At 37.2% G+C, this 24,689-nt stretch overlaps 1 protein-coding gene across 1 annotated transcript in view; it reads right to left on the bottom strand.

Moving 5' to 3' along the window:
- LOC124167646 overlaps positions 1-24,689 on the bottom strand; it is a 610,680-nt gene that overhangs the window by 153,712 nt on the left and 432,279 nt on the right. Inside the window, exons 4-5 of the mRNA XM_046545627.1 lie at positions 21,136-21,292; positions 18,079-18,377 (exon numbers count right to left, since the gene is read on the bottom strand). Coding sequence (XP_046401583.1) covers positions 18,079-18,377; positions 21,136-21,292 — 456 coding nt within the window. The remainder of the gene's footprint in view (positions 1-18,078; positions 18,378-21,135; positions 21,293-24,689) is intronic.

The following is a 24,689-nucleotide window of genomic DNA, read 5'->3' as shown; positions in this document are numbered from 1 at the left end:
TTCGCAATCGCTATTATTCTTCACTTATAACAAGTACGGTATAGTTGCCATAAAGGCCTGGTTACACAGTACATCAACATGTACAAGTTAAAGTACGTTTGCGTGAATGATTTTGGTGTACCGGAACGGAACATGTACGAATGTATGAAACAAATTAGAACAGGTTCTATTTTCCGTTCATGCATTCAAACAAGTTGGGCGGTTACACGGTGCATGTTGGCGTTCGTTCTCGCGTTCAAACATTTAGACATTAACTCGCACGTGTTTATGTATCGTGTAACCAGACCTTAAAGCCATGGGATACTATTAAATTTTGGGAAAATATCGTAATCTAAGAATATTTTATAAAGGCTATAATTCGAGCGGAGTCCACTCGGAAAATATTAAAAATAATCTGGTCATCTATTAAAAGGCTGTGCTCTTAAACCGCAAGTTGTAAACCTAGCTTAAATTTGGAATCGGAATCGATACTCTTTCGACCAATCGATACCTATAACCCAGTATCGAATATGCGCCATTGATACCCATATCACTACCTGCAAATCTTTTTTCACTCCCTTTTTTTCCCCACCTTCATCTTTCCCATCCCTCTCTCGCCCGCCTCGCATATCTCACGTATGCGGTCTCGCCGCGTGCAGATAATTTTTTTCTCCCTTCCCGTGTTGCATCGCGCGAAATATAACGGAAACGGGATTTGAACGGAATACGAAAACGCGGGTAGCGAGCCGGCGCGGAGTTTATTTTGCATGAAAAGGAAAACGGAGGTGACTGAATAGGTGAGGAATGAACAGGGGTGGGAAGGAAAAAGCTCGTGGGAATGGTGAGGAAGAGGGAAGGAAAGTATAGAATGGCGTGACGGAGCGTGGCTTGTTACCCGAGGAGGAAGTAGCGAGTATATGGGAGCGAAAATAACGACGCTCACCGATAAAGAAATAGTTTTCTTACTTCAACAGGAAGCTCTTATCAACCGATATACTTCACACTGATATTTAAGAGGCTCTTCTAGATTTTTGAGACTAACATGGAAATTCCCTGTAGGGTCACGACCAGATCACGTAAAGATTTTGCTAGGTGATAGAAAATGAATATCTACGAAATATAGTTTTGATTTCAGCCACCAAAGCTCAATACGTTTTGAGATATTTGCGACGGAAAGTATCAGAAAATGTCTAAATTTATGGAACCCGCAAAACAACAATAAACCATTTTATCCCTTACAAGGTTGAAGAACACTAAAGGTATATGAGTATTGACGAGTGAAAATCACCACGCACGCCAAATTGAAATTTTATCAAAGCGAAGAGGCCTTATTCCTTACAATGGAACCCACCACTTTGCAAGTAACTTTAATGGCTACGTTAATGATTGACCTCAAATCAATTTTACACATGTTTTTACGTACGTAATCTTTGCTTCATATTGTGAAGTTCATTTGTTATTTTTTTAGTTGCTTGTTTGTTCTCTAGTGTTTTTTTTTGAGTTGGCGTCTTGGAGACAGATATAAAAATAAAGAATTGTTGTTTGAGAAGCCATGGTGAGAAAGAAGGAATAAAGACAACATAGTGTGTCAAGTGATATTCAAGTTATTGTCAGTTACTTAATTTCAGGTCTTAGTGTTTTTATTAAGTATAATATATTTCACTGCATATGATTTCGTAAAATTATTTTCATCACATTGGAATTACGAGGACATTGGTCTAGTGCTTCAGGATTGGTCAACTCTGCGAGCACGCCATCGAGGAGCACTGATTGATGGCGTTAACAATTCTTTCATTTAAACCATGTTCAAAACCGCACCGTAGTTTTTCAGTCGCTTTGATACGTTAATGGGAACGAATAGTGGTATCGATGCCACCCATCACTAGACATAGAAGTCGCATATCGATGGACTTGAGGGGAAGGCGGTAGGGGTCTCGGTATTTCCATGAGAATCACCCATAGTATACCGAATACGTCTCCCCCGAATCGCATTGGAAAAGGGGTTGGTTGGCGGGAAGGATTTCTGCTCGGGAAGGGGAATAGAAAGACGGGGGAGGGGGGAACAGGTGGCCGTGAATGGCAGAGTGGTATGGGAAACCTATTGGACGGGGAGACCTGAATACAGAACCCGCTGCTTAAGATGTAATCCATGACACAACCGGGGAATTTACATACTAATCGGAATGGAGCCGGGGAGAAACATCCGTCGTATCACACATCACGTGATATAAAAGGCATATATGCATTCCTGGACGGAATAGCAAATGAAAGAAGTGGTGACAAGGGTGGTATCTGTTGCTGGGGCCCGGTAGGTGGTCCCCATCTCGGACCCCTCCCCCCCCACGGCCGGGGATTTAGTGAATTGGAACGCCGGGGATGTGGTGCTTTCCCGACGAACTGCATTCGTAACCAACGTCGAAACGGAAGTGTCGGGGAAGCCTATGGACAATATCTCGCGGTGACTACTATACGATTGCGTGACCGCCCTGAAACTACAGTTACCTGCTACTAGATAGTTGGGAAAGCATATTTCTAGCTATTGAAATGTAATTTTCTGTAAAAGCAATAATAAACTTATAATTAACATTATAAAAACTTATTTTTTCCTTGTATCTACAACCGCATATGCCAAGACAACCTCTAGCAATCTCATGAAATGTATTTGATATGAGAACTAAGCTTTACTCAAGTTCATGTCAGATGACATTGGGAAGCCGGCATGCAGCTAGAGTTAGCGTCTAGTTGGAAGTTAGAAGGCAAAATGTTAGCCAGTTTCGCATAAAATGTACCATCTTCAACATAACCCATAGAATGTATTTGATGTGAGGACCAAGCTTTACTCAAGTTGCTGGCGGATAATAGCATGAAGTCGGACTGAAGTTAGCGTCTGTAGTTCGGAAGGCACATAATTAGCAATTATATGTACATTAAAGTTTCATACATACGACAAGCGTCGGTTATAGTCATTGGTCCCCTAATAAAACACGTTTAATCAAATTTGATGACACCTGCGTCAGCTGCGTTAACATTCTTATATCGATATTTATATGATACCCAAACATCCACCTCTGTGTACCACCAGAACTCACGTATCATTCAATACGTGACATTTGAATTCCACGGTAATAAAAAATAGCGTGCATATATTAGTGCAGGTTATATGTCACTCACAGGGTTGGTAATCTCCAATCTCGAGAAATCACGTTAATTAGTGCTCAATTATGCACATCTAAAGGTGATGAAAAACTCAGAATTCGAATCCGCGACTGCTAAGTGAACGACAATGGACTTAAGCCCGCCAACGTCGCCACTATATCAGATGATATTGGGGAGCCGGCCTCCAGCTAGAGTTTGCGTATTTTTACCTTGAATCTATGATCATATATGTCAAGATAACCTCAACCAATCTCATGAAATGTATTTGTCTAAAAAAATAGCGTGTCTTTAAAAATAATCGTTGATATATCAATTATACTTGATAGTGTATCGTAACTGATATAAATTCTAGCCAGGGAATATGCGGCACTCGTAACTTATCAAGCCTGTGATTAAAATGAAAACGAATGACCTGAGGCAACCGGAGAATACCATATTTAAAAATCGCATGGCATGGATAATTGACGTATTACCTTGCTACAATGCCTGTTGCGTGGGTTAATCATGTTGAAAACCCTATTACTATTGGGTACCATTGGGAGCTTTGTGACTATATTGTAGCTGTCTGATAATGGAAATGACAAGGAGAAGTTGAATACAACAACAACTGTGACGGAAGTGATCGAAATCTGATTCTCATAAAAATATGGGATGAGCAATTGTAAAGTAAAATTAATACTTGTAGCAGAGGAATCAAGGTTTCTGAGAAATTTCTGCATGAATTGAAGTGACTGTAAACCATTATTTTGAAAAAGGGTTCCGCCAAGAGTGGCGTAAAGAAGGCAATGACAGTCTTGATATTCTACAAGTCCAAGGAAAACCTAAAGCTAATGGTGAATTCATAGTTACTACATGCACAAAATAAAAATGTTTGCATAATATTTCATCCATTGAATTCCCAACAACAATGAAATTTACACGAAAAAAAATTAAGTATCTCACAGCTTATATTGTGTCCACTCTTGCGGACCTGAAACACTGTAAACGGCGAATATGCATGCTAGAAAAACGCCAAACGTATGAGATAATACAGCATGCTAAAGAGAATTATTTGAAAATTCAGCTTTGACAAAACAATTTAATGACGCGTATTTTTTATGCTTTAATCTTTGATGTATCAATGATACTTGATACAGTGTATCGTAACTGATATAAAGTTTAGATACTAGTCGTCAAGAAATGACATTTTTAAAGTCCACAATTGTAAATCGTTCCTTTTGCAAAATGAAACAGTCCAACAATATCGAACTTGATACCTTAAGCAATACATGCTAGCTTCGTGGCATAGGAATCACCCAGCTAACGGTGCATATCGTATATGCATTAACATCGATATGGCAGAGAAATTTCTTTTGAAGTGGCAGCCAATTTCATGCAGCGGTAATGTATTCACGTACTTTCTGCTGTGATTGGTGCTCATAGTGAAAAAAATAGTTAACTCTTAGCTGTATCGAATGAAGTGGGGATTAGCGGAGGCAAACTGTATTCCATAGTCCCTTAGAAGTATGCTAAGCCGCGTGACGAGGTGGAATTTCACTTCGCGCGGGAATTCTGTTATCCAATTAATCCACGTGTGAGTAGCATTCCTCTGAGTCCCGGCTCATTAGGGTCTGTAATGAATTACGATGCTTAAATTATGACGCAAAATGCAAGGCTTGATTGGAAAGGGATTTATCGACGCATCAATGTTTGATGACCATGAATTGAGCGTTATGACTGCAGTAGTAAAATATTGACTTCCCTCTGATTGAACGATTCTAAATATGTAAAACACAGCTCAGTAAGTCTTCATTGGCATCTATTTTTCGGAAAATCTTTAAAATCTTTATGCATTACAGATGTGTATTAAATGCATTTGTTTTACTAGATTCATAAAAAACTTTAAAAAACTAAAATTATGAGTAACTTCCGTAATGTAAAACCACTTGTAATTGCTGTTGCGATACTTTTTAAAATAAAAAGTATGAAGAAAAAAAGTAAACCATTTATCATTTTATCACTTACACCTTTCATAGGTAAGCCTAATTAATAAACGAATAGAAAAGAATAAAAGAAAAGAAATCGGTAACTCAAGAAATATTAAACTATAAATTTCCCATGCAAAAAAAAACAATTTGAATCAATTTGTCAAATTTCAACTGATCAGACCTCATTACTTAGCTAACTTATCTTATTTCTTATGATTATCGATTAATAGAGATGGATACTTCCGTATTTAAATATTTAAATTAAATAATCGCTGTATTTTTAATCATTCAGTATAAGTGCTGTCGATGGAAATGGAGCAGGTACATATTATCGTTATTTCAAAATTCCATGAAAATTTTAGAATTTATTTCTAGTCCAAAGAGAAAGTCTCCCTATCGGATGAAAAAATAGGCGGTACTGTATTTACCTACTCCCTTACAAACTTTCCTTGTTCGCTCCCGGGGCAGGAAAATTGGTTAAATGTCAAAGAAAAGTCAAAAGACAAAATTGGAACCGATAATCAATTTCAGAGATGGTAACAGGAAAATTTTCTAAATCAATTTGCCTCATGTTAGAAAAAAGGAAGGAAGAGGTAAGTCATTATGGCAGACGAATTTCTTTTGTGAACAGTGAAAGTTGAAGGATCCAGTTTGCAGGAAACCTCTCAGTCTAAAACATATAAAAAGTGTTCCATGAAAGTTAATGAACTCTAAACACCAGATAAAGAAAAAGGCATGAGTAAGAACGCATATATCCGTGATATGTTACATACAATTTATACATTACACACGTTACATTTACATACATTTAAGTTTTATTTTATTTTTACTTAATTCAAACTATATTTTAGAATAAAAAAATCTATGGAACTTTGAGCTATACATTCAAACTGTTCCGCTAATTCCACAAAGTACCGTTGGAAACCACCAACTTGAAATTATATTATCCGAATCCAGTTTATATGACATAGATGCATCATATACTAGTTTATTCCCGTGAAAAATACGGACGAAAAATGGTGAATCATGAAGCCAAACATTTTATTAAGATATCCCAGGGTAAACAAATTGTGTTATCCACGATAATTTCGGAGGTGGGCGGGGATATTCCGACGGATTGCATTATCAATATGCATTGTTCGCCGCTAAAAAACCATATGCTGTATCTGTTCCCTGAAATGCATGAAGATAAAAACTTAAAAAGTTCCGTGGTATGTATATATCTTGTTCCAATTGCAGAATACTTCTCTGTTATTGCTATTAATATTATTACCAAAATATTTAACGCTTTTGTTATATTAGAAGTAGTTTTAAACATTCTCAAACGTTAATGTGATGAGGAGAATAATTAATTTTATTTTCAGTGCAGCAACCGTGCTGGAAGTTATTGATGCTACCCTTGTCATCGATCATGATTAAGGAAACTGAGGAGATGGGGACTAAGTGAGGAAAACGTCTTAAAGAGACTTGGGCACGTTCTAAAGGAAAGGACAAAGACGTAGTCATAAAAAAGGCCATGTACTGCCTTGGGCCAGAAAAGACTGAAAATAGCATCGCTTTGATCTATACGTATTCGCCTTCTCCTTTGTAACATGATCGAATTTTTCGGGCTTTAGTCGACTTACACCTGAGTAGACATCACTTAAATCTTTTCAAGATCAGGGAAAAATGCAAAAAAATGCTTTTGAGTAGATATTAAAGATTAAATATCTGAGCAACAAAAGGCACTTAAGACAATGAAAAGAGTAAGTATAATTTTTTCCCCTTTTCAAAAATGTATCAAAAACGTTGATAGCGTTTAGCCTTCATTCTGAGTTGTAGACAATCAATATAATGTGTCAAAACTGCAATTTATTCTAGTTTAGTTATAACCTTCCGGTAAAAATCACTGAGTCTACCGAAGCCAATAGATGGAGATAATTTTGAAACATTAAATTACAAGATTGACGAAAAATTAACTTCACATTATGAAAGTAAAAACAAATTGGTCACAACCTATCTCTCTTCTGATAGCTAAAGACCAACTGACGCGTAAACTGTACTATTCATTTTATTGTTCCTTCACCTTGTTGATTTTATTTTTTATTGCTATTTCTTCTATTACGTGGACTTTACTGTGCATGAACTATAATTTGAATCGCAGCGAAAATGAGCAAATCAGCCAAAGGCAATCAAATTTAAAGCAAAGGTTTATGCAATGACTGAGAACAGCAAAATATTTCTGGCGTCATTATCGAACTCTACGCCTGGACGTAGATGGGCTGATCAATATTATTGAAAATAACCCACCGTGTCAATATAAAGGTCTAGCCTTGACTTCATATTGGTATTTTATGTAAGAAATCGTATTGGGGAAATGATATATGTATACAGCCGAATGGTTTCAAGTGTCATTTCATTCGTGAGGAGGTCCTGGTTATTCCGATGAGAATTTCCTCACAGATGTCTGGAGATTCGAGTATATAACGTGAGGGAAGAATGATTTTTTTCCAATAATATCCCGAAAAATCTCGACCTCTCTCCACTGCCTGTGACGCTCAAGAATGGAAAGAGGCCATATAAAATCGCCCCAAGTCATCCACGTCCCGCGGATTCAATTATTCACGGGCGATTTTTCCGCCTTCGACGTACGAGCCATACCGCGTCTGAAGGCCTCCAGGAAGTAAATTGGACGGGCGAGTAGAATGAATGGATTTTTTTTGCGATTGATCTTTCGAATTTATCTAGATCAATGTTAAAAAGTGCGATTCGCGAATTAATTTATTGGCGCGATGATTTGATCCGGAATCTCGAAATGCTCAAAAAAAAAAATTATACTTTGGATGAGAGCCAAAGATGTATGTTTTTGGCCAAAGGTACGAATATTCGTCGTTTTTACTCAGGGGAACTAGGAAAAAATCATGTCATCATTAATCAAAAAATCAAAGAAATCATAACAATGTATAAAATTTGTTCCTAAAACCACCTAAGAACAGCATGCGAGAGATATCTTTGTATCATACGCACCAGGACCTTTGAATCAGGACTTATATGGCGGTATTAGTTGAAATATGTGAATGGCAATTGCTTCATAGAACTATTACTCTAAACAGTAGATTTATTGCAATAGTCAAGCATTCAGCAGCGATAAAACTTTGATAAATACTCTCAGTTACTGAAACCTTGGTCTATATTGTACAATTATTTCGGAAACTTAATAACTTATTTGCGTGATTAAAATGTAATTGTATTTCACGAAGTGAAGGTGAATAAAAATGGAATATATATAAACCGTAATGAAAAATAACTGTAAATTTTTTAACTGCTATCAATAGCTTTGAATATTTGATGCAAGTTTTCTCAATGCATGCATGTCTGGAATAAGACTTTGATGGTGTTATAAAAATCTACCATAAAATATTCATTCTCGATTTAGGGAACAAAATTGTATTCACATCAGACCACCGACGTATGAATTTGAACTTGTGCTAACGATTATTTCACTATAAATGCATATCAGGTTAAGTACTTAGTAATAATTGATAATGGTACACTGGTCTTCTTCAAGTTGCGGAGATAAAAGTCACTGCTTTGGTGTATACTTATTTTGGAGAAATCGCTCTATCAGCCTTGTCAATAGTTGTTTCCACATTAACTCTATATCCCGTCGGAGAGGTCAGTTTTTTTTTATGTTTCGACGAAATAAGATTTGCAGAACAGCATATTTAATCTAAAATAATGGCCATTAAAGGACTTCTCATTGCGCTGCATTGGATATTACATAGTATTAAAAGAAGGAAGAATTTCAAGTATGAAAAAAGTAATTTTGAGGCAGTATTTAAGGGAAAGGGAGAAGTTAGATTTTTGATTTACAGCGACCGCAGAAATGTTGCCATATTGAGCCTTTGTAATGAATTAGTTCGGGAGTTTTCCTTAAAAATTGATGAAAGGTCGTGGGGGATACTGGGGGGGGGGGGCATGGAAAGAGCATATCACGAGGAATATTGAGGAGGTGATCGACACGATAGTCCATTCATGACTAGTTAAAATAGTCTTAAGACTGCTGATGGTTGATCAGGATGATGGTGGGTGTTTACTTGCAAATATTCTAGGGATATACTGCTCAGGCTTAACCTAAGAGGTACAGAAAGATACTTCAGTATGCCTTGTGCTTGTAAGAGTTCGAGGGATATCTGTACTTTCTAAATATATGTCACTTTCAGAAGAGAAACAGGATAACTTCATTAGAAAAGGTATACGTGTGATTCGGCCGGATTTTTTTCTTAGGATTTCGCATAGTTTCAAACATTGTAGAATTGTACGGCCAGATTTACACTTTTAAGTTACATCCCTACCCTGGCACTGCGAGGTGATAGTATCGCAGATGTATATCTCTATATAAACTCATGGTTGCATTGCTATGAGGAAAATGGAATTCACGCGCACAGGTTTTAGCCTATAGTAAAGTGTTACAAACTGGTCTCGTAAAGTTAACTACTGCGCATGTTCAGAACTCATCACAGGAATCAAATGAAAAGTAAATTGCAACATGAATTCATTGAGTATGGAATAAAGTGAGGAAACTACCTGAAATATGATAACTGCTGAAACGGAGTTATTTCTTTCAACGTAACTTGCGTTTGAAACCAGCAGGATGCCGCGCATCAAATATATATATTGAGCCGGACGACGCAGCAATGTCAAAAGCAATTTCCATTAATGGCATGTATTGTTAATTAAATAGAAATCGCAACGCTATTATTGAGCTAAATACCATGATGACTTTCATTTCGAGCAAGCAAGTAGATCCTAATTCAAGCTATAGTATTGAATGATTTTATTAGCTCAAAAAAAATCAACCATAACGGTCTGCTCTTATCGAATCATTCATTTAAATTATATGAAATTGAAAAGTGATTTTGAGTTTTTTTAAGATTGAGACATATATATGTATGAGAGCCAAAAGTAAAATGAGCTGCAGATAAATGCTATAATACGGGAAAGCGGCAATACGAATGAGCAAGGTTAAGTTAATTTACACAGCTAGACAGGCGGCAAATCTCCCATGACAATTCCCTAATTTCATTGTAGTGCATCATGTTCCCCGAAATTTATTTGTCCTCCACTGTATACACCTCTGACGAAGATAAAAAGCTAGTTTTGCGAGTGCCCATTAAAAAGTAAAGGTATCGACATGGCCTCAAAGCGTAGTATTAGATTTCGTAGCACATGAATTTAATATAAAAAAGCCAATTAAAACGAGATCATTCAATAAATGGCCGCCCTGTACAATTTAATTTACTTTACAACAAGGACTTTAAACAATTAACTACTGAGATAAAATTAAATACAGAGATATGCAGTTTTCTCTATGAGATTGTACTTTAAGTAATCTACCGGAGGTTTGCCTGCAGCATTTGGCAATCACTTCCATATTGTATTTCTCAGTTTCATAACCACTATATAGCCGACTCCCTTGCATTTTGTAGATAAATCCTATTATCTTGGTTTATAATATCCCTTCCTTGCTCTCTAATACCTCCATCTTAACCCCCTGTCCCTTCTGTAACTCATCTAAAATCATTTCCTCACGATTTGGGATCGAGTAATGCGCGAGATTGCGAATAAAATGAATATTTAGAATATAGATATATTTTTGGCCTATTTCACTTGGGCTCAGCGTTCCCCGAAACGCATGCTACTCTTTCCAGCTATCGTAGGAGTGTGTATCTTTCCTTTCTTTTGTGTCTTAGTTCGTTCCTTCTGTTGGTAAGTGGTGAGCTGCCCCAGTTCTATATATTCGTTACTCTTGTGGGCCGAAGCAAAGAGGATATTCTGTGAAACCCCCGCCGAAATCTGAGCGCCCCAGTCAGGTGGCATTTTTACCCTCCGATTTCTGGCCTGTGTATAAGATGGTTTCATGATAGTTCATGATAATTCCCAGTGTAACTAGCCATGCTGACGCTATTGATTACTGATGTGATGAGGGAAGAATATACTTTGCATTCATGATACAATTTCCTATTTGTGTTACGCTTTTATTTTAGACCTGAACGATTTCCCCTGAATTAATAGTGATATTGTTTCCAATGCATTCAAAATGTATGGAAATTTTTTGAGGCTAGATACCGGATATCCGCATATGGGATGATATTTCATTTACGTATAGGTTCATATTTTCTTTTTTTTCATTCTTCTTGTAATTACTGAGCCTTGCTGTGATGTTTTTGTGCCTCTGTAAAATGCTTTTTGCTGAATTTTTGTGCTCTTGTAAAATACGTATCTCATGGACCAAAATGGTCCGCGATAATCAATCAATAAGATAGCAAAATAAATAACACTGATCTTATAGAATTCACATGCAAAAATGCATTACATACAATGATACTTAATAGCCGAAAGAGCACGTTTAATCGCACCTTGCTCTATCGGCCCGTGGTCACATGACAGTGTGTAAAAGGGTTTATGCGTAGCAAATTAGGCATCATTTAAATGTTCGTTTACTCTAATAATGATGCTTTAAACTTTACAGGTGTAACATTCAGCCATGCTAAGAGTTAATAATGTTTTTTTTTTCACATCTGTGCCTGTCAGGCACCTTGCACCTGAACTCAGCAATTCCAATATTGCGCCTGACATCATACATTCGAAGATGATGTTCTCAGAAAGATATCTAATCCTAATTGGTCAGGCAATCTAGGCCTAAATTGCGGCTGTTGGGCAGAAGATGTTGACATGAATAGGTTAAATCGACGGTCGCGCCTCAATATAGTATGGATTGGCGTGAGACGTAGTGCGCAGGCGCAGGTGTGTGAGGGAATCGTGAAGGGAACGTGTCGTTTGTTTGCGCTCAAGATCACGTCTCCGAGGGCGCGAGATGTAATCGTCTCGTGTGACTGAGATCTCCGCGGCCGCTTCGTCACCTACCGCCAGTCTCTCCATGTGTACTCGCTCGTCGTTCGTGCGCTCCACGACTCGAAGGCGCGTTGTTTGTTTGTTTGCTTCGGATGCGCTAAACGTGCGACCGGACGCGTGTCCCGACATCTCGTCAATTACCGCAATATATTATCAGTAAATCAACCAATTACGTCCTCGTGAATTTAAGAATTTGAATTGAAAGTCAGCAAGAATAAAAATACATAGATATTTTGTAATATTCAATTTTTTTTCCGACTCGGCGGATGGAAAGGATAAATTCTGTGTTGCTTGTGCATAATGAGTTAAGTCCAAAAACCCCAAAAATGGGACTATCTCACCTAACCGTCAAATGAATCATATAGAATCGTTTGTGCATAGTGTGGTATGTACAAAACTAATAACAACATGTGTTTTCATTCACCATACTATGCACATACGATTCTATATGATTCATTTGATGGTTAGGTGAGATAGTCCCATTTTTGGGGTTTTTGGACTTAACACATTATGCACAAGCAACACAGAATTATTCCCAGGTTTTACACCAGATCAAAATTAATGGGGTATAAACCGAATTTCCGGCTTGGCGGATAGTAAACATTATTCCCTCACGGGATTTATGCCTGGTTAAAATATCCATACTAACCGAATTTTCGTTCGATCACTTGAAGGCGTTAAATAAGTAACATAATGGCAAGTTGGCTTTCATGGATATTTAATCCGGTGTAAAACCAGAGATGAATTTTCTAGTTATAGTTATTTAACTTTCGGATGATTTCTGCGTCTGTTTACATCATTTATTGAATTAATTGACTGAACTGATAACAATGTTATTAAACTGAGGGAGAAGAAACGTAAGATACTATTTTAAGAAAACGCGGAGATTACTCAAATGTTTACTGATAAACATTCAATGGTCCGCGGATGCTTCAGCCAGTTTTCACAGCTGGTGTCCCCCGGTTTATATAACTTAATTATTGATTATACTATGAGAATATTTTATCGCTTTTTTGAATTACACTGTCTTTTGAGCTACATCTGACGCGTGTGCCTGCATCCCATAAAATATCAGTAAGTCCATCAGTTACACGCTCACGAAGTTGAAGACATCGTTTGCCACCACGCAAAACTTCACATTAATTGCTATGGATAAATTCCTGTTCCAGTTTCAAATTCTGTTCCAGTAACAAACCAAGAACCTCAGGCGTCTCGGGCCAATGTGCAAACCATTATGTTATCCATGTACTTTCATATGGAAACGCTATTATGACCATTGTGATCGGCAAATTATCAATAGTAGTAAAGGAGATCCTAGAAACATAACGTAACATTAACAAAGGACATTATGATAAAATCGTTCCATTAATAAGCCATCGCCCTACCTATCACTTAAAGTCTAAGAAAAAAATAGTTATAATAACCTCTGACGCCACTGGAAAGTTACTCAGTTCCTAAAATTTACAGTGATATAAGAAGTCGGCCGAGTTCAATCCGTAACTAATACTTCAACTATAGAATTATGATCTAATAAATATAGTCAACTTTTATTACCGTTAGAAAGAAGTAAATAGGACACATTCATTTGTATGAGGCAATTAATACACCAAGGGAGAAAACTACACTGTAGAGCACGATATGTATTCTGTGAAACAAAAGATCGCCACAATGGAAACAAACCTTATTAATGTGAAATATTTTCCAATATTGAGCAATAAATATAAATAAGAGTAAGAGAGCGTGCCGAAAAAAAGGAAAAATGCGGAATACAGGCGAAAAAGAAATTTTTAAGAACATTACTCCAAATAACTAGGTGAGATGAAATGCACTAATAAGTTGAAAACTAGCACATAATTTTACTTTAAGTAAAATAAATCATAATAGTGAAGGATTTATGTCCAGGAAGAGTAATGGAATTGGAAATAGGCACTGACACAATAGTCTAAATGTAGAGAGAAATCTAGGTTAAAATGCATGCGGGTAGGGTACGTTAATTCTACTTTTTATGCATCACATTTCTGGCTGGCCTAAAAAGTGGGCAGTCGTCAAAGGTTTACAATGTATCCTTTGACAATAGCAACGGTGCTTCATTACAATTGGATGAGAGTAACACAATGATTAGTAAGAATTAGCAAGTCAACAGCTCATTACACAAATCACACGACGCTTCTCAGACAATGATGGGTATCAACATAGCATGCAACTCTGTAATTGAGGCATGGCTGCTGCTTCAATTTCAATATTCTCTGTTCTGTTTGTATGTTAGGATGTTAATTAGGTTTTGGAGCGAGGCGCTACCAGCGAGGTGCCTACTGATGAAAGATGCACGTTGGAAGTATGACATGAGACGCGGGCACCAAAGGCTGGTGTAGTTTGTTTCCGTTTATGCTAATTATTATTTCCACAGTGCGCTCTCGTCAAAGGTGGGTCTTCGTAGGTGAAATTCAACATATCACTTACCCATAAACAAAGCAATTTATCAGAAAACACATTCTTGCAGCTAATACCAGTGTAAATAGTATTCTGAAAGTGGATGGGTTGCACTTTAATTGAAAATTTGATTAGTTGTATGAATAAGAAAATAAACAGTTCTCTAATAATGTACGCAGCAGAAAGTTTATATCAATTGGTTATATAAATACTTGAAATATTAGACCATTCAAGATTTAATTTATTTTATTTAAAAATGCCAAATATTTAATGCTAAAACGATATAAAAAATCGTATTTCTACCCCAAGATATCCTTTAACCATTTTTCCTTAGTAATTAATACATGTTAAGGCTTGGTTGAACGACCAGGAGTGACCAAACGTTTTTATCCTCCTACTTATGAAGGTATTACTTTGCGATCCGCTACTTCAGTCTAATTTGCTGTCCGCAGTTCCTTCCATAGCAAGGACAAAAACTAAAGTAGCTGTACGCCTCATTTATACACAATTTTTCTCACCTTGAATTAATACATTTTTTATCTTCTGTCCATCATTTTTCTCCAACGACCTCTCCCTAGTGGTGAACTATTGCCAATCACTCATATCTATTACGTTTTTCTCACCCACTCCCCTGATGCCATTCACTTCGCACTATCCCATCTACATCCAATCAAAAGTTAGCGGATATATGGGTTCATCTTTTTTCTCATGTTCTCTATGAATCGGCCTTCTACCAGCTGAATTTCAAAGGTAGGATTAAAAGGTCACGACGCGTCGTCGGAAAATACACTTCCTCGTAAAGCAATAATAAACAATAGGTTCACTAAAATAATTTTTCTCGAAAAAGCGGAGTTCCTTTTTTCATTTCTAGCTTACAGAAGTAACTTTTTCATATCAAATTGCGGGGCCGTTCAAGTACCAGTATAATGCATGTATAGGGATTTTAATTATATTACGTTGAGGCAAATCGTAAGTTCCAAAAAAAAGAAGCTGCCCTCAATTCTCCGAATTGAAAATATCAAATGTAATAGAAGATTGGCGAATTGAATAATAATAATAATAAATGTTTCATATTGGAGTGGAAAACCAAGTTACGTTGATGATACGGATACAATCAAATCAAAGGCATACAATTTTTGGAACCCAATATGCATACGCATAAAAAGTTTCACTGGATAACCGCATTGGAGGCACGGAAATCGTGATGCACCGGCGAGTTTTATCTCACCCCAACCGGCCAGTTTACAATAAACAATTTAAAAACTAGCACTACATCGTTTTTGTTGTAAAGTGGTTTCCGTGAGAAATAGAAACTTAAAACTAGCATTTTTTCTTAAATTTTACAACAGGAATTCAAAACAGTTGACTGTTAAAATATGCGTACATTTTTTCTATTTATTGGATATTTTATTTTTTTTAAATCATATTTCTGGTAATATGTAATTTTATATTTTTATAATTTTTATAATTTTTTTATTGTGATTCAAAGAATAATCATCAATTTGTATGATATTATTTTTTATTTTTCCACATTTTCATTTTTATTATTATTTTTAGATTTATTTTAATACTTTTTTTAAATATAAAATAAATTGAACGATAATTAGATAAAAATCTTTGGCAAGAAGAAAGTAAATATATAGAAAAGAGTCGCGCTGACCCAGTACTTATATTCGTTCCTGCTGCAAATACCAAACAAACATTTCCGACCTTCGCTTTCGTCCGTCAGAAATCGGTCCATCCCTCTCGGTGACGCGTAAAGAAATGCCAAGGCGATAATGGAGGATGTTCGCTTGATAGGTTTAGATGGACGAGGGTGCCGTAACGTTCGGGCCCATGAACGTTAAAGCAAGAGGATGGGGTGAGAATAATGCTGGGAGAAAGAGGTTTACGCATTCAGCAAAGACCACCTCCCTGGGAAGAGACGGCGGAAATGCATAACATTGAAAGCGCCAGGAAAAGAGTAATATTTACGGCGACTGGGATGAAGGTGTCTGAGACTTTGGGACGACCGGTAGGGCGGCATTGCTGAACGTAGCGAGTCGGGGAAGCGGGGTGAAATTTATGAAATGTCGTTCGGCGCGGCAGAAAGTGGTGGAAGGGGGGGTATAGGAAGGTACGGAAGGAGACGGAGGAAGAAGGTTTATCCTAAAAGATAGCCGAAAAGCCGATTTGCTCTCGAGCCCCTTTTTCGCCGGAGAGAATACCTCAATATTGGAAATGCAACCAAATCGCTTCGCTAGGGTATTGGGACGATCCCATAAAAAAGGAGGTAAAACTATCGCCGACCGGAAAGTTTCCGCAAACTGAGATTTTTCCTATTACTTAGCCCATTTTCTGTAACTGGGGCCCAGTAATGTGTATTGCTTTAGTTGGGGGGGGGGGGGGGTCTACGAACCGCAAAGGCTCCACGTTCAAAACTAGGTGAGGTATCCTGACCTCATTATTGTTGTAAAATTGACATGATACTTTATTTTTGAATTGACCAAAACCAACAAAAATTTCTCCGTGAAAGAAAATTCTTACATCTCAGTATTAATGTAAAAAAATACTTATTAAAACCGGGATACTAATTCGTGTGAACGTCGAACACAAAGGTCAAGACCAAAGAAATGGTTTTAAGTTAAAAACTCAATCACCAACGCCAGTTACATTTTATAAAGCTTTAGGTATATAATCATTAATATTGCCATAGTATTATCATTAATAGTTGTCGAGAGAGGATATTTTTAGTTGATTTTTAATAAAAATATGAGATCCTCCCCATAGAAACAGGTTTATTTTAAGGACAAATATGATGCGCAAATAAAATTTGTTGATAGAATTATGAACTAATGCATACAGGCATACGATAAAATAATCTCTGCCCACTAACTAGAAAAGAAGTGCTTTTTGAGAGTAACAATAAAAGAGAAGCATCGAACTCAATGATTTTTGTAGATCACTATATGACTATGAGTGCCTTGAGGTTTAGACATAAAAAATAAGGCAGTGTAAAACTTTTTCCTCGGAAAAATATAGCAATATGCTATATGTCACGCTGGAAGGAAAGCTAAGCTTAGCTAATAATAAGCTAATAAGCTTATCGAAGCTAATTTTTTTATCAATCTATACGCCGGGAAAACCTAAAATTTTACATAATGTTAAATGAGTCCCCTGTGAATAAGAATCATATGCTGGATGGAGTTTAAAAATGCCAAGACGGTAAGTGATTTCTTCATCCCTTTAAGCGATTAGCCTTTCTAGAAAAACAGATGCTTGGATAAAGAAGAGGTACGAGTCAGTTCTTTTAATAAAATGACATTTGTAAATACGAAAAAGCGGATTGATTTTTTGAGTTGTATATACGGAAAATGATGGATCGATTGATCACTATTTTGGTCCCTGAAGAACCTATCGCTTGAGCTATCATTCTAAGGTATAAGATAAATAATGGTGTGATTCAGGCTAAAAGACAATTATCTATGCAAGTCGTGATACTAAAACAAAATAAATATGATTTCCAAATGACATACATTACAAAGAAACGTGAGCGGAATAGAAATTCAAATAGTCGAGAAGGTTAAGTGATGTCTTCATCCCATTAAGCGATACGCCGTCCTAGAACAACAGATGCTAGGACAGAGAAAGGGGGAAGGAGGTCAGTACTCACCGGGGTCGTAGATGATTTGTTTCTTCACCGTGTAATGCGCATCTGGGATGGTGAGCTCGCATCTGTACACTGTGGGCGACCTCAGAGTCCTCTCTGGGAGTGTCTCGGAAGCTCGGATGTCGTACACGCCTGCCTCGGGCCTCCACGTCGTCTCCACGGATGTTTTGCCACCCACGGCCTCCAGGTCGACGATGGCGTTGCGTTGCCGGGCCTCCCTGGGCCGGCTCTCGGAGGACCGACCGTCCATGTCGCCCAGGGCGGAGCCGTCATCGTCGTAATCATCGGAAGGCTCGAACAGCCTGCGGAACGTTAGGATATAATCACACAAGATTACCATCGACATAACGCACAGTCAAATTCCATAAATTTCAAATCATAAGGCGCACAAATGCATAACGACCAGGTCAACCTTTGGCTTTCATCCGACGTGCCCAAAATTTCAAGTACAACGCGCACACATGTACATCGCGAAAGATAACTGAAATTTATATTCTCGGGATCTTTGGATGTAACTTAAACAACAATACTTGGGGGCACTTCTTCTTTCCATATAGATATACTGAACCCTTCATTTGGGATATTTCGCTGCTAACTTGGTAGCATCACATCTCATTCCTATTTAATCCATTCCAATTGCGATGGGGCAACTATGGCTGGCTTCTGTATTGTTTGAACCAGTAAACGCATTTATTTTTGAGGGCATAAAGCGGTTACGACTTAAAAACGATAAAAGTATCTATTTATTTTGTATTTATATCAATCTATGTTCATTCACCTGAAAAAATCTCTAACAAATAATTACCGACAATTATCAAATAGGATAAAAGCATTCATTCAAAGCATCATCAATGGACTCATAAGAAAGAATTGCCGCATACATTTTAGCTTTTGTCAATGAACAGACGCGGAGAGAGTAGATACGGTAATTACAACAAATCATACTGCAAACATGGTGGGGTATTATAACTAATATAAGATGGAGGTGGCCGCTCAGAATTAAAGAATACAAAGAAAATCGTTTATTCAATAGTTAATACATTCAGGATACAAAATATCACTAATTCAAACTTAGCATCCCTTAAATTTTCCAAGGTATTTAGGTCTTGTTTCTGCCAATTCAGGGAATTAAAAACAGCTGTATTCAACATGCTGAAAATAGCACGAACATGATTTTACCAGTAGGTCACCCACTTCTTCAAAATGAATTGGAAAATAAATAAAAATATCGAAACACAAGTAATGTAATTGATTCCTCGACGCTTTTAGGCAAGTTTTCCGTGACCACATTTTTAATTTTCCGACTTCCCTCCCAATTTTCTAGAAAATGCAGCATCCCATTAACGGAATATGTGTGCAGCTTTTGTGATTGCAATTTTTTTCACACCCCAACACGCTCACGATGCGGCTACATTTTCTTTCGGACTTAATCTCCCCAACGGAATGAAATTGACACGTGATTGCTTGAGGAGCCATCACCGGAGGCAACGGGAAACAAGGATGTTTTCCAAATAAAAAAAAAAGAAAATAACCTCGCGAGTGCACGTCAATTTTTGCCCATCAGTCAATTCAATCAAGGGAGGCATCCATCATTCAGTTAATGCACCATCAATCATGGATTCGATCTGTATAGAGAGGGAAGGGGGGGTGGGATGCTCGTTTTCAGATGGGATCCACCAATTGAGAACGAGGCGTGACGATGAAATTGTATCCATGCTCTAGACCGCACAACAGCAGAAGAACGCATTCATTCGAGAAATAGGAGGATAATGATTGAGCATCACCAAGGTATATCGATTTATTTATCCTCAGATATATATTGAATAATGTAAGTATTGAAGGGGCATGATGATTTATTAATGATCACGCATCGCACTTGTCCGGATTCTATGGGTCGAGACGGCTTTGACTGATGGCATCATTTTGTATGTTTTTCCTTTCTTGTAAGCTGTTACTGTGGACCTTTTCTTAGAGCGCGTATTTAAGGAAGAGCAAAAGATTAAGCTGCCACGATTTGCCACATGCTACAAATTCGAATTGCACGCTTCCTACAAAAATGGTACGTTTAACAAAAGATAAACATTTAAATACATTTCTATGAATGTTTACGTGTATGCTTCATAGTTTTGGAAAAAATCAAAAGTAATCGTTCTGAAAACTTTCAGAAAATGGTAAAAAGAGTTTCATAATCTTTCTTGAAACTGAATATTTGCGTTAAAATGTAAAAAATAATTGCTTAAGAGTTCAAGGTTGACACCAAATTTGCGGCGACGAGATAATAAAAAAAAATTAAATAAAAATGGAACCTTAACCGCAGATTTTCATCTAATTCAAGAGTGAAGCAATTCAAACGATATCATGGTTCACAAAATTCAATAAGTTTCCTTAGAATTGGTTCTTGCAACATACGATATGCCATGAAAGATACTTCAGAACGAGGACGGCAGGATTTAAAAAACTGGGTATATGAAAGTACGCCAAAGAGGTAATGACAAGTCAGTTACGATCTCAAACTCGGGAAAAAATATTTCAATTTTTAATGCTTAGAAACATATCTAAATAAGAAAAAACTGCATTAAAATTCTTTGAATTTCATTTACAACAGAATGATTCCATCTTTCATTTGATGCATTATTTATGCACATTTATAAAATAGCATATTACCATAGAAACAGTCGTAGTAAATTTGCACACTTATTTATTTACTAAACCGGTTTCAACGTTTACCCGTCAACCTCAAGAGACAGCTTAAGGTTTAAGAAAATGACTACGTCTGTTTCAATCTTATTGAAATGAATTTCAACAAATTAGGCTCGTCAAAAATTGATCTGAACCTTAGAAACGCCTTAAAAACACAATTGTTATGCCTTGTGAATAAAAACATTCACTGTGTTCAAGAGATACAAAAATGGGATCTTGTAAAAGGGCAAACATCCGCGACCCGAGGCTAGATTTCCTACAGAGGCGCGTGACATTTCCTGTTGTACAGTTTTTCCATAGGCATTTTCAGCGGTATATCTGGTGAGATGAACCCGCAAAAATCAATTAATTTTTACTTACGTGGGAGGCTCCCTGACCAGCGCCATTTTGGGCTCTGGATAGATCCCTCTGGCGTGACACGTGACATTCAGGAATGACGTCACCGTGGCGTCGCCCTCTCCGTCTCCCGTGGCAACCTGCGCCCTGCTCTGCCAAAGCTCCATGCTCTTCTCAGGCGCTGCGTAAATAAGAGAGGGAAACGTTAATAGGCAATCACAATTAGAAAAACGTCAGGAAAGAAATAATTAAAAATTGAAGGAAAAGAGCCGTTATTTTTACGGGCAACCCCTACTTACTTAATCACAATTCCTACAATTTTTACTCTAACGATACTTTGCGTATATGGGACCAAAAATCTACAACATGCTACCTGATTGTATAAATATAAAATTGAATAAGAAAGGCAGTCTAGTATTCTTGCACCCATCCAAAAATTGGACATTGGCTGATGAAAATATTGCTAGATTTATTAAAAATATACCTTGTATTGAAAATATACAACCTTGGTAACTTTTCAGAGGAAAATTTATTGGTACGACGCGTTTCTACGCTGAGGCGTCATTATCAAGTACACTCTGTATAATATCGACAATCCAATATATACCCAATTCTTGCAGGAGGGGAGGGAGAAGGGTTATACAGGGGGGGGAAATTTGGGGTGGAGTGGGAGAGTTGGTGAGGGAATGGTTGGGGTGCGTGACTAAGTCCACGCAAGGAGAGGCAGGTAAGGTTCCTGGGCAGTTCTGATTGTAGCTGGAATTTGTATTGTGCGATGCTATCCCTCCTGGAATACCATAATTGCAGTTCCTTCTTCACCCACAGTCTTCTCGCCGACTGGATGGCAAGTTTGCCCGCTGCCGACGTGCTCCTGGTTGTAATGTTGACGTAGGATGGTATGATTCCAAGCTCGAGAAATCTGCTGTTGAAGAAGATGTTCAGCGAGGCTATCCGATATTTGATGCAGACAGTCCGGTATAATTTAACCTTAACCGCTATACTAGCGTTTCTGATGAATTCAATTGATTCGGCTTTAACTTTGTGAAAATCCATGTCGAAATGAAAATATACAACCTCGGTAACTTTTCACCGGAAAATGTATTGGTACGACGCGTTTCTACGCTGAGGCGTCATTATCAAGTACACTCTGTATAATATCGACAATCCAATATATACCCCATTCTTGCAGGAGGGGAGGGAGAAGGGTTCCTTGTATTTGTCATATTATCTATTTGGCATCACCTGTAGGGTATCGTTTATTCCTATGTCTAATTTTTAATCTAAGTAGTATATATTGTTTGGGATACCTATACTATATCATCAACTTATATGTCTAATTAATATTATTATTTTCTATGTTCACAATTTATTATCATTTAAATTATCATGTACTATACATCAATGTTAGCAATGTGTTTGCATACTATGAATTGCCTCAACAATGGTATACTCTCGAGGTAACCTAGCTTGCAATCACGACATGTGTATATGTATTTCTTCAAGTTGTAAAAATTATAAGAAATAAATCTATCCATCAATTCTTTTTCCACCGTATAATTTTTGCTAGCTTTTATTTATTTTTATGGTATTATTTTGTGAAAGTATGATTTAAAATTTTCAATTAGAACTTAAGTTATACCACCTGTCTACCTTAAAAGACAAACACCCGTAAAAATAACGGGTTACATGTTTCTTTTTTGTAACGGTAACGCATGTTTCATTCAGGAAATCACTACTCTTTACTACTTCTGGACATTTTGCTGTTTTAGCTAGCAAATTAATGCTTTTCACATTCCTTATTACCTTTTGAATGGAAATAAGCAGCAAATCTGCCATACCGTCTGTCGTGTGGTAGGTAAGAGCAGGGGACACAGGAGCGACGCGACGTGACAGCTGTTCATTTTAATTTTGAATTGTAAAATAATTTGCAAAAAATCACTCAGTTGTATTGATAAACAAAGGAATCATATCATATTTAATAAATTTATCAATTGATTTTCACATTAACGAAGACATATTAGAAGTATTTCGGGTATAAAAGTATATTATGATGGGTAATGGTCTTTCTAGATAGCCATACAACTCCGGTTCTAGTAGTGTTAAGGAATAAGGGTTTCTTATAAATATACCATTATAAACTTACATTTAATTTTTTAAAGCGTTTCCAAAAAGTAATTCGTACCTTAGTGCAGTAATTTTATTAAATAAATCTCGGTCCATAATTAATACCCTAGTATAGATTAATTAATAACTGGGTTAGTTTCATTACATTGCTTCGAATTCATATTCTTTCAAATTTATTTTCATTATTTATAAAAATTAACCTCTAAAACAGCATACATTTGGCCTTTTACGGCAGTGGGCATTCAGAAATAAAAAATGGACGATCAAAACACACATATGCAAGGGCTGCTCGCCCAGGCGATACACGACGCCGCGACCTTCTACCACTGCCACCGAGGCAAATCTTCGATTTTACCCCACTGCCACCGAGGCGAATTCCTGATTAATAAAAAAATAATGCCAAAGACTTCTGCATCTAAATACCCACTCTGGGCAAACTGTAGTCGTCGTAACCTCGTTCATTGTGACCCCGGACAAATCAGTGCGGTGCTTCAATAATTCACTTCCACTTCATGATTCCTCGCCGTCGTATTAAGCGACATCTGCAGTAAGCACTCATATAATGTTATTTGACGTCTGATGCCATCTTAGCACATGAAAATTAATTTCATTAATGTAACATAACCTTTAGAATTGAAGTAAAAGTGTTAAAAAAATATCTACATTAATAACAAAATGGAGAGTGAAAAAAATCAAAAGCACCTCATTTATTAAATTATTATCAAATAATTATTATAACTATATTCCGCTTGAAACGGAGAATAATTTAATTTTAATAAATTTATCTAAAAGTTTTTCTCACAAAATGACAATTCCCTCGCGTATCCTCAAAGATTTCAAATCGGTTTCCCCAACAGAGTGACGAAATGATAAAATATGACGACCTCAGGAGAATAATTTTAATTTTTAATACGTGCACTACGTATATTTTGGTGAATGAAGACGATAATGCAAATATTTTGAGGAAACTTATACGTTGCTACGTAAGAGTGAGACTATCTTGTATTCACGATTTGGCTAGCATGTCCCTTCCACCTCCATTCACATTGGTGGAGATTTTCCCGATTCTACTCGTGTTCCCGTAAAACGACCCTACATCCCCCGACCATGGTCAGTTCAGATCACAAATTTCCATTCTCATGCTTATTTTAACACTCTCCACCACACTCAAAGTCCCCTCTTGGGTCAAACCCATCTTGAAGGGTATCGACCACACCCCTAACTATGTAGCTACTTGATCGCTTCTACTCCCAGCAACGGATATGCGCCATATATAACTTCACAGAGGTACATTTTGGAATCCTAATTTAATAAAATATAACAATTTATCGACATGGATAAAGCCATACAGCGCAGAGGCGCAGCTAGGAATTAAGGCTAGGGGGGTTTCAGGCGCAACTAATACTGGGGTGCTTGGGGTATTGCATACCCGCCAGGGTTATTGGGAGGTGCGG

This window comes from Ischnura elegans, chromosome 11 (genome assembly GCF_921293095.1).
Source record: "Ischnura elegans chromosome 11, ioIscEleg1.1, whole genome shotgun sequence".
Lineage (NCBI taxonomy): Eukaryota > Metazoa > Arthropoda > Insecta > Odonata > Coenagrionidae > Ischnura > Ischnura elegans.
This window is presented reverse-complemented; position numbering and strand designations above follow the sequence as displayed.